This window comes from Schistocerca americana, chromosome 1 (assembly GCF_021461395.2).
Source record: "Schistocerca americana isolate TAMUIC-IGC-003095 chromosome 1, iqSchAmer2.1, whole genome shotgun sequence".
Taxonomy (NCBI): Eukaryota; Metazoa; Arthropoda; class Insecta; order Orthoptera; family Acrididae; genus Schistocerca; species Schistocerca americana.
This window is the reverse complement of record NC_060119.1, coordinates 188,871,104-188,889,117: the sequence shown is the minus strand read 5'-3', so window position 1 is coordinate 188,889,117 and position 18,014 is coordinate 188,871,104. Positions and strand designations below refer to the sequence as shown.

Genomic DNA, 18,014 nt, shown 5'->3' with positions numbered 1-18,014 from the left:
AACCAATCTGATGACGTTACATGCGTATATGGTGCAATTAGCGACTGTAATACACGCAGCGCTGTAGCACACTGGCAATGTTTTGGTCAGAGTATCAAGGCAGCGAGCCACGCCCCCGTGGCTTCAAAACGTAGTACGGCTGGGATACGTAGCGCCATCTCCCCTTATTCTTACCTCCATGGTTTCTGCGCTTCGTCAGTTGCTCATCTTGCCAGACGTGGGTCGGTTCCTTCCTTGTGCAGAGATGTCGGGTGCCCAATGGGCAAGTGTTCCCTCTGCATGGTTGGGTCCGAGCCAGTGTGCCCGGGTCGCCGTGTCTCCGAGTTCCGAACGGACATCGAGTTGAGTCGGGTTGGAGCTGTAGTGAGCTCCGGACAGCGAAGACTCGCCCGACCGTTGCCGACACACATAATTTGAGTGCGGACGACCTTGGTTGGTCGTTCGGTCGGTCTTCTCACCGGACGTCGTGTATTTGGTCGCCGACCGCTTACGTGAACTCTCTGTGTGTGTGACTTGTCATTTCTCCTTGATGTTCCACAGTGATTGGTTTTAGGATTGTTGTAGGCCTCGGTGAAAGTGTTTACGTGGAACTGTGTGTAGTTTCTGTGATTTCCGCTGAGCAGATGAATGCTGTCTGCGTACTGGAGTAACCAGTCGGACGGTTCATCTACATCAACATCTACATTTATACTCCGCAAGCCACCCAACGGTGTGTGGCGGAGGGTACTGTCATTACCTCCCTTTCCTGTTCCACTCGCGTATGGTTCGCGGGAAGAACGACTGCCAGAAAGCCTCCGTTCGCGCTCGAATCTCTCTAATTTTACATTCACGATCTCCTCGGGAGGTATAAGTAGGGGAAGCAATATATTCAATACCTCATCCAGAAACGCACCCTCTAGAAACGTGGACAGCAAGCTACACCGCGATGCAGAGCGCCTCTCTTGCAGAGTCTGCCATTTGAGTTTGCTAAACATCTCCATAACGCTATCAGGCTTACCAAATAACCCTGTGACGAAACGCGCAGCTCTTCTTTGGATCTTCTCTAATCTCCTCTGTCAACCGGATCTGGTACGGATCCCACACTGAAGAGCAATACTCAAGTATAGGTCGAACGAGTGTTTTGTAAGCCACCTCCTTTTTTGATGGACTACATTTTCTAAGGCCTCACGCAATGAATCTCAACCTGGCACCCGCCTTACCAACAATTAATTTTATATGATCATTCCACTTCAAATCATTCCGTACGCATACTCCCAGATATTTTACAGAAGTAACTGCTACCAGTGTTTGTTCCGCTATCATATAATTATACAATAAAGGGAGAGAGTGTGCCTTGACTGTGTTTAGATACCAATTATCAAGACGTAGTGCTGCTTTAGTATGTAAATCCTTGTCTGTAAGCTTTCTCTTTAATTATCTTGAATTCTTTGAACGGCCATCAGCTGTGTTCTGTAAATGTTTATCTTAAGGTTGTCTTTAATTATTCTTGAGTAATTGTTTGGGCCTCAAGCCGACAAGATACTTCAAGTTTTCTTAAGATGTTTTTCTGTTGTACTGTGTAAAAGCTTATCTTTAAAGTCTCTCTTTTATTATGTAAAGAAAACTTTTTTTAATTAGGCTTTCAGCGGAGGAATTAAATTGAATTTTCCTTAATACGGCCTTTAGCCGGAATTTGTAAATGCTTGGAGTTTAAAGAATTTCCTTACCTGATCTGAAATATTATTTCGGCCTTTAGCCGAGAAGATATTGTAATTTTACTTAAGTAAGGCTGCAGCCGTTACTCTAAATCCTGGTGTTTTAAAAGCAGTCATTTAAAATTATTCTGGAGAAGTTACTTGGGCCCTCAGCCATGAATTGATCTTGTTGTTTTAAAGAGAAAACTGTGCAATGGTTTGATGAATAAAGTTGTATGTGTTCTTGTATAACTAACAGTAATTGACCTTGGCCCCTTCCACAACCTGATCCACTCTGTCCTGCGAAACCACATTTCAATCCGGACACCTGGCTGAAAATCACTTACAAGTTCGTGGCGTCCTCCATCGGTAATGCTGGAATTGGGTATGGTGTTGTCCCACCCTAGCCTTGATGATAGCTTCCACTCTCGCAGGAGTACGTTCAATCAGACGCTGGAAGGTTTCTTGGGGAATGGCAGCGCATTCTTCACGGAGAGCTGCAGTGAGGAGAGGTATCGATGTCGGTCGGTGAGGCCTGGAACGAAGTCGGCGTTCCAAAACATCCCAAAGGTGTTCTACAGGATCAGGTCAGAGCTCTGTGCAGGCCAGTCCATTACAGGGATGTTGTTGTCGTGTAACCACTGAGCCACAGGCCGTGCATTATGAACAGATTCTCGATCGTGTTGAAAGATGCAATCGCCATCCCCGAATTGCTCTTCAACAGTGAGAAGCAAGAGGGTGTTTAAAACATCAATGTAGGCCTATGCTTTGATAGTGCCACACAAAACACGACCACCCCATAACATCACCGTCTCCGCATTTTACTGTTGGCACTACACATGCTGGGCATTCGCTGTATCCACACCCTGCCATCGGATCGCCACACTGCGTACCGTGATTCGTCACTCCATACAAAGTTTTTACACTTTTCAATCGTCCAATGTTTACGCTTCTTACACCAAGCAAGGCGTCGTTTGGCATTGACCGGGGTGATGAGTGGCTTATGAGAATTGCAGAAAGATTCCTTTTACTTATTAAGGTCAAAAACTTAAGAAAGTATTGAAAAGTGATAGATATGGAGGTAAATACTTTGCTGTATGTGTGTGTGTGTGAGAAAGAGAGAGAGAGAGAGAGAGAGAGAGAGAGAGAGAGAGAGAGAGAGAGTCATTGGGGGAGGGGGGGGGGGGAGTATGTGTGCGAGAAAGTGGGTGCGAGGGTGAGTGTGAGAGTGTGTGTAGGAGTCTTAAACAATGTGAGAGAGATTGAGTAGCTGGTTTGTATCGTTGGGTCTGTGGTTCAATATGCGACCATACATCTTCGGAGGTGGTACTCAGTGTGCGGGTGGTTCAGTGATGATCTGTGTGGGATTGTATGTTTGTGGCTAGATGGCAGTTGTGTAGTAGGGTGTGCAGATTAGTGGACTGGTTGAATTGTGTGTGGTTGAATTTATCATTGGCTGTGCAGTTCAGTGTTAGATTGCAGGATGGGTCAATGAGTACACATGTGTTTTTGGATCTGTGCTCAGAGGTGTTGACTTATGAATGTCTTATGAGTTTGTGGCAAGGTGTGAGACATGTTCACTTCTTTTGGTGTATGGTTGTGTGTATAGGTTTTTTTTTGGCGAGTAGACAATCTTGGTGGTTGGGTGGACAAATGTGTGGTTGGATTGGTGGATGTGTCACAAGGTTTCAGAATGGTTGAATTCGTGTGTGGTTGGGAAAGTGTTTGGGAGTTCGATAGAGTGAGTGGATGCATCATTGGTAGCTGACTCTCCCTGACAGACTGAAATTATGTTCCAGACCAGCAGTTGTAAACAGACCTTGCCCTCTGCTGCCAATGTTCTTATTGTCTGAACTCTCTGAGCACGCTTCATTACTCATCTTCACTACTTCTGCTATGCCAATACTTGTCTCCTGCTTTCCCTGTTTATTCTATTGCAGACTGAAAGATTCAGTCGGCACTTGATAAGCATTTGGGTGATTGTCTGGTGGGTGCATACCTCTTTGAGCTAGGGAATTTGTGGTATATTATGTGTTTAGGACAGTTTGTGATATTGCTAGCTCAGTTTGATTTGGCATACATCATATGTATATTGAATGTACTATTTGAATCATTCGATACATTTTCGGATTGCGTGTGTCGTTAACAGCTTTCTCACTCCGAGAGCTTGTCTGTAGTGTCAATAATATTGTCAGTGAGCAGTAACTTTAGTTTGATATTAAACACTGTTGGCAGAGCACATTTTCATCAAGCAGATGTTAAGGAATGCTGTAATTATGTAATTAACTTCGTGATTCACAGCTGTTAATATTAGTATAGGTAGCATTGTCTTGTTGATTTAGTTTGTTAATTTGAGCTACAGTACTGCGGTATTGTTATTAACATATGTCTGTATATTTCTTGGCAATTTAGTACATGCTGCTCGGAGATACCTGCAGTGAAAAGTTATAGACTGCAGGGGATGTGAGGTAGAATTACGGAAATACTCCACTTTTACTTATTAAGGTCAAAAACTTAAGGCAGTATTGAAAAGTGATAGATATCGAGGAAAATACTTTGTTGTAGTTACATGGCCATTTCACTTACACAGTGTTCAATTATAATAACAAATTTATTATTGCATCTTACTTTCTTGAATACAAACATCATGAAATATTTATTACAAACGCCATTTACAGAGATGTAATGTAACGAAATGACGAGATGAAAGATGTCAATTTAAATACATGAAAAGTGATACAATGCAACACGATAGCCTTACAACTATTTTCAACACATACTGAAGACTCTTAACTCACTTAAATAATCGCTCTGTGGTCGTATAAAACTATGATAGATTATAAGAAATTAAAAACACATGGAAGCTTACAGTCACAGACAGAGAGGGAAGAAAGTATGGAAACAACGTGCAACTTTTAGTTGCTGAGGTATTCGTGCTATTGTGGCACTCTCTAGCTGCATCATACAGTATACTAAGAGTGGTACTGTTTATTGGCGTGAAAGAGCATTTCTTGCTGGGAGTAAATTATCGGAAAATTATTTTTTGAATAAAACTAGCCTTAACAGAAACTACTTTTCTAACAATTTATTTACTACTAGCAAACTGAAAACATTACGGAGAAGTACACATGTCTGACCGAAGCTGTCTATTTCTGAAACGGCCAAATTCCTAATAAAAACTAATTAAGACCCTCGAAGGGGCTGCTAGCAATCAGAGCCATTTAAGTACCAGCAGGAGTCAAGGTAGTGCGCCAAGCGATGCTTCTTGCTGACGCAGCCTGGCCGCGAAAAGAGGTATCACAATCATCGGAAACGAGAGAATGCCTGGTCACGCACATTGCTGTTTCACAAAACATGCCTAGATGCCTGTCGTGCCGAGCTTCTAGCAGGCACCTGCGGATATCGGCATTGGTGTCCAATGTCATGACAGCGTACACTTTGGTTTCACAGTAAATATTCTCATTCCTGAAAGTTATTCGCAAATCAAGCCCGTATGATGTAGATGTATCTACAGATTTGTGCAGAAGCAAGGGTGTTTTGTAGTAAGAGTCGTCCAGATACGGTGGTTGTTATCTGAGACGGCTAACCGGCCCATATGTTCAGTGAGAAACACACACTGATCAACAAAACAAGAGAACTGATGATGCTGCTGATCTTATTTGGGCTACGAGAAGAGATACACAACACTTCCACTTTTTCAAAGAGCAATGTTTACATAGAATTTTTCCCTCTATTGTTGTTTCTGCCCCTCTGCAGCATATGATTTTTAAAATTCATACATTCGATGCAATATAGTTAAAAGGGTGAAACATTTATATAAATTTCTAAACAAATTAAAAAGGTGATTTTTCTTTCTATATTCCGACATAATTGTCGTAAAGGAGTGTGACTATAAAATTTTTATGCACTGTGATGATGGCTTCACTATTGTAGTGTCAAATAAACATTTAAGGTGATATTCACTGATTACATCTGTTGTTTTGTTTGCTTTTAAACGAAAGACAAAAAAGTAAAATGGAAAGTGGGCTCAGATAGGTTCAAGCTCTTAAACAAGAAGCAATGCAGCAACGCACGTTCACCGAAATTGTAAAGACCTGCACTGGTAAGGGGTAGAACTAGGAGAAGCAAAATCAGAAGCTCTTTAAGATCGTGGGGTGTGTGATATGTTGTAACATGCAGATGGGAGAAGGTGTAGAAGCGGATAATGGGAAACAGAGGCAGAATAGGGGAGTGGGCTGTGGGGCAGTCGACGGTATGAATAGAAAAAAATAGGGAACAAGTGGGGAGGGAGAGGAAAATCCAGTGTGAGTTGCGGTAGAGAGGGAAGAGTTTCAGTCGTCAATGCATAAATATCAGGGCAGTTTACGTTGTCTGTGAGAAAGAGCTCGTTGAAGTATTGCTGGGAGAGAATATGGAGTGCGTGCGTCGATGTAGGGTTGGTGGGTTATAGAGGTGTAGGAATAGCGGTGGGATTGTTGGAGTCGAAATACTGTGGTATGTACAAAGGTGAGGAGACACAGAAATTTGATGAAAGTTATATGGGAGGAATCGACATGCATAGGTGATTTGTCAGTACTGCAATAACATGAGCAGAGGTATCAGAATATTGTGCGTTCATAAGCTTGATAGCATTCTGCTGTTTTATGTGTTATGAATTTACTCGTTTGAGGTCAACAAATTAGAAATTTTGTACCGAAACTAGTGAACACTATTTTCCTCTCAGGTCGTAATTATATGACTGCTGATGAATTTTCTCGATAAGGGAGTTCATCTGTTGGCAATAGGTTCAACACCTGGCGTTGTCTTTTGTGCAAAATAGATGCCACAGTAAGTATTGTAGGAAAGTGGATCAAACGGTATAGCGTTTTTAGAGCGTGGCAGCACTGAATTTCTTCTAATGTGTTTGAGATTCAGATATTCATACCGACTGCAAAATGTGTGTGAAGATCCGTATATGGCTGCAAATAGTGCAGAGATAAGGATGAGAAATAGCTTAGCATTTCCAAAGCATTTTCATGGAAGGAATATTTTCGGTTTCTCAAAAGTACTATAATTGCATTGTATTAATATAAATCTTTCGAGTACTATTCAGTGTACTACAACTTTCATATTCTCGGTATGTTATAAAAAAGGAATTCAGCATTGTCTTCATGTTTTTGGAACTATCATCTTACAGTATGCATAGTGTGATACCATCATATGAAGCGAGCTATTTTCACAAGAATTATAGATAGGATAGGCTAGTGTAACAGCTAAAGTAGGCCACAGAAATGTGTCGCAATGTTTCGTTGAAGTGAACAGAAATTTACTCTAATGTCCACCAGCACACTAAAAGTACGAACTGTAGCACTTAACTGCTTATAACGATCATAAATCTCATTTCAAACACTTTGCTTGAAATTCTGCGTTGTAGGAGGCAATTTAGCTTTTTTTGCGGAGAAATAGAAAGGCAGATATTGGAACAAGACAGTATTTGATTTAATCGGATTTATTCCCTAACATAAGCATGTTGCTCATAGCTGTTAAAAACATGCCACATGTCGCCACTATCACTAATTAATTAGTAAAATAAAAAAGCGCGCTGCCTGATTGTTTGATTCGTAAATAACTTTCAAACGCAATTACTGAGACACCAAATATTACGCCGTCAACATCCCTCCTTTTTAGCAGTCTGTCGAACATTATTCCTCTGACATTACGTTCAGTCACAGACTTTATGGTAAATCCATGTATTCAGGAGGAGAAATCTTTGGTTACAAAATGATTACGAGTCTTAGCTCGGTTATGCGTGGCAAGGTACCCACGGTAGTCTAGCTCTATAGAACAACAATAACACATTGTTGTATAACTCTCAACAGCGAAACTATGGGTATTTACAGTATGATGAATGGAAATCGGGAAAACTAGCGAACTTCTCAACCGTATGCAGCCTAAAAGTAAGCCACATCAAAGGGTTTCCACTATCAATTCGTATTCACAAAAAAAGAAAAGAAAAAAGATCAGGCGATGAACAGAAGTAATGAAGGAATGATTTAGTTGTCGCTTAAGTAATATAATACCGACGAACATTACAAAAGTACAAAAATGCAGTTTTTATAATACATATAACAAACGATTCACATGCAAAAACGTCAGCTTTGATTGTAATTTCACAACGCAGAAGACCTATGGACGAGATTCCACCACTGGCGGAACCATTGTGCGACTTATAACAAGGCGAATAAATGCTAAGTACCAATAAAGAAATAAATAGAAACTTGTTAGTTTCATACAGCACCAAAATAAAAGAATTCTGTTTCCTCAGCGATAACGCATACAGAAAACACTGCCTGGTCGTAAATAACAGTCATTTAAATCTGAGAGATGTCAACACCGGACAGCTCAGAAATGTATTCCTGTGTGCATGACATGAATATTTAAACAGATGCTGGTCTCTACAGCTCCATAGGGACACTTAATTATTGTCCAACTAACTAAATTCACAAGCAGATGCTAAACTACCAGACATTCGTCTTTCTCGTGTGTCGCAATCGGCTCTGTTGCCAAGTTCCCAGCATGAGATTTCCAGCACACGTGCTTACAGAAATTGCTTTTGATAACCTGGCATCATTAATAATAAAAATATTGTATTGTTAACTACATTCATTAGAGGCTTATGTATATGCATTTGGGATTCAGGCTGTAGTTTATAATCACTGATTTTCTATGCCAGAAGTAATGCGAGAATTTTATGATCTATCAGAGCTCAGAGACATTATAACTGAAATTTTCTGAGCAGTTTCTCCTTGTATGTGTGCTTAATAAAGGTTTAAGATCAGCAGACATCTTCGGACCACTGAACTTCTACTGCAACAAACACATCTGGAATCGCAGGAGGTAGCTTGGGGAATATCTCTCTTAGTTACATACAGTTTTCGATATAGAACTACTTCTGGTGGTAACACACTTTACAATAACTCTATTAGGAGAATTGACTGCTATATGCACAAACAGAGAATACCTTCTCCTTTTTTTGTCGTTCTCACTACAGGCATAGCTGAAGTTACGGTGATGAATATAATTATCCGCAGCTATCTTTAGTCACGAAACGATCCATGGACGGCAACAGTGCTTATTCTGTCTTTAGTGTGCCGCCCACGAAGCAGGGCTGGTCGCGCAGCCCTACTTAGGTATCCGTCTTGAGTGGCGTAAATCCAATGCGGCAGTTGCCGCGGGTGGACAGTCCAACGTCGGTGGCTTTTCAGTCGCACGCCTCGCGCGCGGTCGTCCGGGGAGTAGTCGGCGCGGCGGCAGTCGACGTCCACCGCCTTCTAGAGCGGCCGCCGGCGCAAGCGGCTAGGAACGTTGTCGTGCGGAGGGCGGTGGCGCGCCCTCAGTAGGAGACGTTGTTGCGCAGGTGCGCCTGCTTGCGGTACGCGTACTTCTCGCACTTGCCCCACCACGAGAAGCGCGTGCACACCTTCTTCGGCTTCAGCACGAAGCACTTGGTCTGCACGATGTTGAAGAACAGCTTACCCACGAGATTGGCAGCGCCCGTACCAGCCATCTTGAGGCAAGTGCGGAACCTGCAACACAAGAGAACGCTATCAGGTACCATCTTTCAAAACGTCACCCAAAATCATTGTCTCCCAAATCTTTATGCTAGGGTACGTCTGTAGCGGCGTCGTAAGCAACGTCAGCTTCACTAACGCATATTCGAAAAGATAGGAAACCTACAGCAAGCCCTCAGTCAAGGGTAACAAAGCAAAATGAGATAATAGTTTCTTTATTTTTGATTACTTTTTATTAGTTTCAGTAACATAAGATCCAGTCATATTAATGTGACCACCCCCTATGTCCGATGCCAACGAGCAATACCACTCAGCAATACCAAAAGCGTTTCCAGAATGAGATTTTCACTCTGCAGTGGAGTGTGCGCTGATACGAAACTTCCAGTTTGGAAGGTAGGAGACGAGACACTGGCAGAAGTGAAGCTATGAGGACAGGGCGTGAGTCGTGCTTGGGTAGCTCAGATGGTAGAGCACTTGCCCACGAAAGGCAAAGGTCCGGATTTTGAGTCTCGGTCTGGCACACAGTTTTAATCTGCCAGGTAGTTTCAACAATAGAGTGTTTATAGAGGGTGTTAGGGGGACATGTAAAACAGTGCAGTCCTTGTCGTAATGCGAAAATGGAGCGATTTATCTGACGTCCAAAGGGGCATGATAATTGGCTTTCAGTCGAAGGGTGGAAAAATTTCCAAAATGGCTACGTTTGTAAACTGTTCGCATCGTCTTGAGTGGCGTAAATCCAATGCGGCAGTTGCCATGGGTGGATAGTCCAACATTGGTGGCTTTTCAGTCGCGCGCCTCGCGCGCAGTCGTCCGGGGAGTAGTCGGCGCGGTGGCAGTCGACGTCCACCGCCTTCTAGAGCGGCTGCCGGCGCAAGCAGCTAGGAATGTTGTCGTGCAGAGGGCGGTGGCGTGCCACCAGTAGGACACGATAAAGTATACTATCCATGGCGCAATGGCGCTATGCAAAACCGGCGTCAAGGCAACAGCGATGCAACATGGGCCATAGATTACAGGGGTGAACGACAGCTGCGATGTTTTAAGGGCGAATATATGTGCAAGTGCAACCGACCGTCCAGATGAACCAAGGAGCTACCAACATCGACTCCTCGACTGCAACTTGACGTCCACTGAGTGACTGCAGATGGCATTGTCAGATGAATCACATTTTATGCTCCATGGACAGATGGCCATTGGCGTGTACGGCGTGAAACATCTCAAAGCAAACTCCCTGAAACTAGGATGGAACGTTAAGGTCTGGAGAATGTTTATGTGGCATTCCCTACGTGATCTCATCAATCTGAAAGGCAGAGTGGATGAACACCAGCATGTGTCTATCCTTGGGACCATGTTCACCCCTACACGCAGTTTGAGGGCATATACCAGCTGGACAGTCCAATGCGTCATACAACACTCAGTATAGATGCGTGCTTCGAATAGCACCAGGATGAGTTTGCCGTACTTCCTGGCCACCGAGCTCCCCAGGTTTTATCCAATCGAGGACCTGTGAGAGCACCTCGATCGGGTTGTTCGCGCCATGGATTCTCAACCGAGAAACCTAGAGCAGCTGGCCACGGCCCTGTAGTTGGCATGGCTCCACGTCTCTGTCTGTACCTTCCAGAACCTCACTGACTCTTTTCCTGCGTGTCCCGCAGCGGTTCGCGCTGCAAAAGGTGGTTATTCAGCCTTTTGGTCATTAATGTGACTGGACAATGTATGTACAAGTTAATCAGAAATTACTGCGGCTGGGGCTTGCCATATGGTTCCTTGAACCAATTGAAAAAAGTTAACGTATTTTTTATATAAAATTATTGTGCATTTCTTTCAGGACCTCAGTTGCGAATTTTGATGAACCACTGGCACTCAGGGAGAACCGTATTTTGTTAATGAATAGTCTGTAAGATTCTGAAAATGAATAACAACAATTTTATTCGAAATACAATTAAGAAAAATATTCCAATAAATTTACAGCAGTTTGCCAGTAGTCTGCCTAGCGCCTCAAATGACGAAATTGTGTTACAAGCCCGTTTTATTTTTACGTCTCCAGAAATCATGTGGTGTACTTTAGATGAACTATATTTTTATCAATCGGTGTAGGATAATATACGGGGTGTTCAAAAAGTCTCTCCGCAGTGACGTATGATTGTTAGCCGCGCGTGCCGTATGCAGCAGTGAATATACCGAAATGAAACTCAGTGAAATACAAGTAGTTAATTTATTGAATATTCATTTTTACTTACATATTTTCATATTAAATGTTGAAAGTGTCCCCCCTATTGTTGAATACACAATTCAATTCGTCTAATCATGTTTCCAAACACAAGCTGTAACATTTCTTCTGTAACAGAAGCAGTAAAAGTGGATATTGCAGTTTTCAACTCATCGATGGATTTTGGACGGTTTTTATAGACACTTGCTTTCGCTGCACCCTGGGTGGTGTTAGGTCAGGCGATCGTGGAGGCCAAAGTCCCTGTGAAAGAATGCAATCACCAAAAACATCAGCAAGCAGTGACATTGAAAGGCGAGCTATATGCGCGGTTGCACCATCTTGTTGAAAATAACCGTTCAGTATTTCACTAAACACAAGTCCTCCTATGAATGGGTACAGAATATCACTGCAGTATCGTTGTGCGTTTATTGTTCCGTTAAAAAATATGGGACCCACAATCCGACGTCTAGAAATTGCAATCCCAACTCCTATTTTCACAGAATGAAGTGGTTCCTCATGAATACACAATGGATTTGCAGTACTCCACATACGAGAATTTAGCGAGTTCATGTACCCGGATAAATGAAACCACGCCTCATCAGTGAAAAACGTTTCGTTAAGAATATCCATTCCAATTTGTTGAACGAAATTTTTGAACCAGTGACAATAATGCAGTCTCTTGCCATGATCAGTATTTTTCAGTTCTTGCTCGACTCTCACTTTGTATGGGAAAAGTTCTAATTTTTTCCTTACAGCTGTGTGGGCCGTTCCGACACTAACATCGATTTCCTGGGCGAGTTTTCTTATTGACCTGAACGGACGCATGGACATTTTATCGGAAATATCGAGTAGTTTATATTCAGATAAAACGCTAGGACGACCATTTCTCGGTGCATCTGTACTGAACCCGTATTTCGAAATTTGTTGCTCAAATCTCGCACAGTATCGCGATGTGGCAGTGTTGTCTCTGGCAAAATTGAATTAAAAGTTTAAAGAACTGAAACTGTGTATTTACCGCCATCTTTACACATTTGCTCGACTTCAAACACACTCTCTTCAATGGTTAGCATTTTAACAGTGACATAAACGAAACAAACGAACAAAGGAACTAAACGTAAACGTTCTCGCCAACACGTAACGACACACACCAACGATACTACTGACGCTGGCTGAGATAAAAGAAACAGTGGAATGTTGGGGGAGTCCACTTGAAGGGAAGTAACCCAGGCAGGCGAACGATCATTCGGCACGCGCTGCTAACGATCATACGGCACTGCGGAGAGCACCCCGTATACACAAAAATGTGATGATAACGGTGGTAATGTAGCAGCTAAAGGCAACAGCTCCAAGCGGTAAAACCTTCAATTACGACCATCCTCTGGAGGATGCTACTATCATATTTGTTTTAAATATTACTTAATTAAAATCTTTACTGCTACACTGTATCAAATCTAAAGATATCAGCTGCAGTTGTTGCAGAGAAGTCAGTTTAACTGAACGTTGTACTGATTACTATATTCAACAAAACTATTACAGCTGTGAATTTCACGACATACCAAGCATCAGTCTTACCTTGAGGCAAATATTCACCCAGTGCAAACCAATGTTAACTGCGAGTTCAGTATCAGAAATTGATTCCAGAAATAAAGTTTTGTGTTGCTATAAAACGCAATACAATTCTATACGTAAATCGTACTGAAACAGAAGTGTAATAATAAGTGTGTACCTAATAATATTTCCGGGAAACGTTGGTTAATATTCTTTTCCAGTGAGAACTTTCACCACTTCCTGGCTCAAAAACGTACAACTTCCCAGTTATTGAAGAATGTAATAAGTAAATGCGCACAAAATTTCGTTCTTTGTAGAGTGAAATTTGAATATTCTTACTTACCTCACATCTCTTGTTGCCTCAAATGGTGTGTCCTGCCCAGGTTTTAGGAATTATCCGTAAAGTATGCTAATGTTAGAATGATTGCAGAGAAAACTACGGAATACTTACGCTTATATTTGCCCATGTACTTGACACACACACACACACACACACACACACACACACACACACACACACACACAATATTAATGCATCGCATCGACAAGGACCTATGGTAAACTGTTATCTGCAAATGTTTGGTTTATTCTCTTTAGATGAGACCGTGAGGTGTCCGCCATCATACTTCGCTTTTACGGGAGGCTCTTACACTCTCGTCAACAATTGGACAGCAGCTGTAATTCAAAGATAATTTATTGCCAAATTCGTTTACTGCTTGTGACCAGTCACTATTAGGTATCCGATGCAATATTCTACTTGTGCTGAGTGTCTGCAGCGTTAGTACCCCTCTAGAATAGCTGTTTCCGAAGTACCAGACGATATTAAAAGTAAATGCAGCCCGTGACAATAAATCATCGGGTGACTTGGAACAGCTGTTTAAGTATACAGTGAGGCTAAAATGAAACTGACCCAATAAATGATTTCATCATTTCGTAATAAAGTCTAAATACAAAAAGGTCAAATGTCGACGTCAACAGTGGCCACTTCTAACATCTCCTGTCAGAAACAGTTCACATCTTCATTGTCCGCCCCCAGTAGCTGAGTGGTCAGCACGACAGAATGTCAATCCTAAGGGTCCGGGTTCGATTCCCGGGTGGGTCGGAGATTTTCTCCGCTCAGGGACTGGGTGTTGTGTTGTCCCAATCATCATCATTTCATCCCCATCGACACGCACGTCGCCGAAGTGGCGTCAAATCGAAAGACTTGCGCCCGGCGAACGGTCTACCCGACGGGAGGCCGTAGTGACACCACATTTACAATTATTTTACCTCTTCATTAACGCATTTCGTGTCTGATTTGCAAACATTGTACGGTTTTCTTGTGAACAGACAACCTACAGTTGCAGTTGCACTTTATAGTAATAATGTAAAATACAATTGTTGGTATGTTACACTTTTCATTTCATTATTATGTAGCACTATGCGGCTTACCATTCTGCCTTGGATTATTAAGCCCTATTTTCTCAAAATCCTCTACCGGAAAATGTGTAGGAACAGCATTTGAGAAGTCGCAACGAACAATGTCTATGGCCACCTTTATATTAACAATTGGCACGAGAAAAACTTTCATATTTGACGAAACACCTCTTCTCAAGATGATACTACCGATAGGGTAGTAGGAAAGGTTCTGCCCACAGGTTCTGATGGGCCTATCGGTACCGACCCATTACCGCGTCCTTCTGACCAACGGCGACACTGAATGCCGAATGGAGGGGCTTGAGATTTGCACACCGCGCTCCCTGCACTCTCAGTAAAATAACAGGCTGTGCCCCTGTCGAAAAATCGGCGGCTATCGATGTCGTCACCCAGCTACATTCCGGTAAGTTTTTTCGACAGTTGTCGTATTGTTGTATGTATTTTCCATATTCGACATCGAGGTGCAAATGTGGAGTTTCAATGAAATACAACAGCTCGTGGCAAGGGCTTAATAATGTGACCACTGGGTTTTTTATATTTGACTATTATATCGGAGATAGCCAAAGGCCTTGCCGCAGTGGTAACGCCGGTTTCCGTGAAATCACTGAAGTTAAGGGCTGTCAGGCTGGGCTAGTACTTGGATGGGTGACCATCCGGTCTGCCGAGCGCTGTTGGCGAGCGGGGCGCACTCAGCCCTTGTGAGGCAAACTGAGGAGCTACTTGATTGAGAACTAGCGGCTCCTTCGTAAATTGACCTACGGCTGGAAGAGCGGTGTGCTGACCACACGCCCCTCCATATCCACATCCAGTGACGCCTGTGGGCTGAGGATGACCCGGCGGCCGGTCGGTACCGTTGAGTCTTTATGGCCTGTTGGGGTGGAGTTTTATTACATCGAAGATACACTGAAAATAGTGTAACGTATCCAGATGTTGCCCCTGTCAAGTGTGCAAACTTCGACAATTTCACTGTGTTTTAATCACTTCATTGAAACTCTGCACATGCACTTTGTTGACGGACACGGGAAGTAAAATATCGCATGACTTTGCGGAAGAAATCTCTCGTGAGTCCCGAATTGCCGCCAGCAGTCCATCTAGGATAAAATGGTTCAAATGGCTCTGAGTACTATGGGACTTAACTTCTGAGGTCATCAGTCCCCTAGAACTTAGAACTACTTAAACCTAACTAACCTAAGGACATCACACACATCCATGCCCGAGGCAAGATTCGAATCTGTGACGGTAGCGGTCGCGCGGTTCCAGACTGTAGCGCCTAGAACCGCTCGGCCACCCCGGCCGGCCCATCTAGGATAATAACAGTGTGTAGAGAGATAAGAACAATGGGGTATAGTGGTCGAACAGCTTCTCATAAGGCACACATTTCTGTAGACAATACTAAGCGAAGTTTGACGTGGTGGAAAAAGTGACGCCACTGCGGATTGGCTGTCTGTAAACAAATGATCTGGTGTGATGAACGGCGCAGTACACCGTGGCAATCTGGGGAAGGGTTTGGGTTTGGTGGGTGCCTGGAGAACGTTACCTGTCATCATGTGTAGTGCCATCAGTGAAACACGGAGGAGGTGGCGTTACAGTATGGAGGCGTTTTCCGTGGTTAGGATGTATTTCCCTTATTGCGGTCAAGAAAACACTAAGTGCGGAAGGACATAAACGCATTTTACAACATAGTGAACTACATACACTAGAGGAGCAGTTCGGAAACATAGATTGTTGGTATCATTAAGCAGCATCTGTAAAGCACTGGTTTGCGGGCAACAGTATTCCATAAATGGTCTACCCCGGCCAGATTTCCGACCTGAACCCAGTGGAGCGTATTTGGGATGAGTTCAAACATCAACTTCGCTCCAGCGTCCCAGCGTCACTGCGTTCTGTGGATTCGGTTCTTGAGGAAGAATGGGCTAGCATTCCTTCACAGACATTTAAGCACATTATTTAACGTGTCCCCAGCAGAGTTCAAACCGTCCTAAAGGCGAAGATTTGTATAAAACCCCAAATATAGAGCCCCTAATGACATCCCTTTTGACAGCAAAAGATAAAAAAATTAGTTATCCTGACCTTGACGGTAGCTAATGGCAACAAAATATTAACACTATTGGAAGTTTGTCCAACAGAAATACTATGGAACTAACAACACGGAAAGAACTAAATGAAAGACTATCAGATGATCATTAAATCTACGAAGCATGAAACTCTAAAAAAAGAACTCAAAATATATGCTTTACGAAGGTTAAAACCCGGACGAGATAAAGTGACCAGAGATAACATTTATCCATGAAAAGATCTGTAGCGGCATCGAGCTGTAAGTTCGCTGCGACTACAATGAAAAACTTCAATGGAGAAGTTAATTCGCTCTCTTGTAGACGTAGCGATAGAAGCACGCTGATTGACCGATATTAGATTGTTTCAGACCGATCTGGAATTTTAAAGTTTTTCAAGTATCGTTTTGACGTATTAGTCAAAGTTCTGAAGAGAGGTGATAGAACATTTACTGTATAGCCAGACAACGGAACGGATATTATACGCGAGGGAAAAGTAACTCGTGTGATACTTAATTCTGGGACTTAGTCGTCGCGATCTGTGATTGTCACGAACATTGAAGGACACAGCAATGTACCAGACGCCGACATAAACTCTACAAATAGACTTGAGTAGGAAACATATACACGCAATCATGAAGAATTCACAGGTACGCCGTGTTGTCGGAAGCTGTAGTCAATGTCAGAACTGCTGATGTACATCGTCGCTTCAATTCCCTAAATGATAGATCGGTGTGCTTTCCAGTGCAGTGGTTAGATAATTCAAAATGGTTCAAATGGCTCTGAGCACTATGCGACTTAACTTCTGAGGTCATCAGTCGCCTAGAACTTAGAACTAGTTAAACCTAACTAATCTAAGGACAGCACACACATCCATGCCCGAGGCAGGATTCTAACCTGCGACCGTATCAGCAACGCGGTTCCGGACTGACGCGCCTAGACCGCTCCGCTACAACGGCCGGCCATTATTAACAGGGAACAGTAACTGAACAATGTATTACGACGCTTTATATGCTTTATTTAGAGTATACATTATCTCTGGATTTACGACGTAGGAGTTGTTCAGTTAGCACCGTAGCGACGCATTAACGACGGTACAATACTTCACAAATCAACATCCTCGCAAGACTATAATGTGGCATCGGCTTGAATGATGGAACTTACACTCCTGGAAATGGAAAAAAGAACACATTGACACCGGTGTGTCAGACCCACCATACTTGCTCCGGACACTGCGAGAGGGCTGTACAAGCAATGATCACACGCACGGCACAGCGGACACACCAGGAACCGCGGTGTTGGCCGTCGAATGGCGCTAGCTGCGCAGCATTTGTGCACCGCCGCCGTCAGTGTCAGCCAGTTTGCCGTGGCATACGGAGCTCCATCGCAGTCTTTAACACTGGTAGCATGCCGCGACAGCGTGGACGTGAACCGTATGTGCAGTTGACGGACTTTGAGCGAGGGCGTATAGTGGGCATGCGGGAGGCCGGGTGGACGTACCGCCGAATTACTCAACACGTGGGGCGTGAGGTCTCCACAGTACATCGATGTTGTCGCCAGTGGTCGGCGG

At 43.3% G+C, this 18,014-nt stretch overlaps 1 protein-coding gene across 1 annotated transcript in view; it reads right to left on the bottom strand.

Moving 5' to 3' along the window:
* Positions 1-4,265: 4,265 nt before the first annotated feature.
* LOC124615845 overlaps positions 4,266-18,014 on the bottom strand; it is a 456,052-nt gene continuing 442,303 nt past the window's right edge. Inside the window, exon 5 of the mRNA XM_047144039.1 lies at positions 4,266-9,238. Within this exon, the coding sequence (XP_046999995.1) occupies positions 9,046-9,238 (193 nt within the window). The 3' untranslated portion in view covers positions 4,266-9,045. The remainder of the gene's footprint in view (positions 9,239-18,014) is intronic.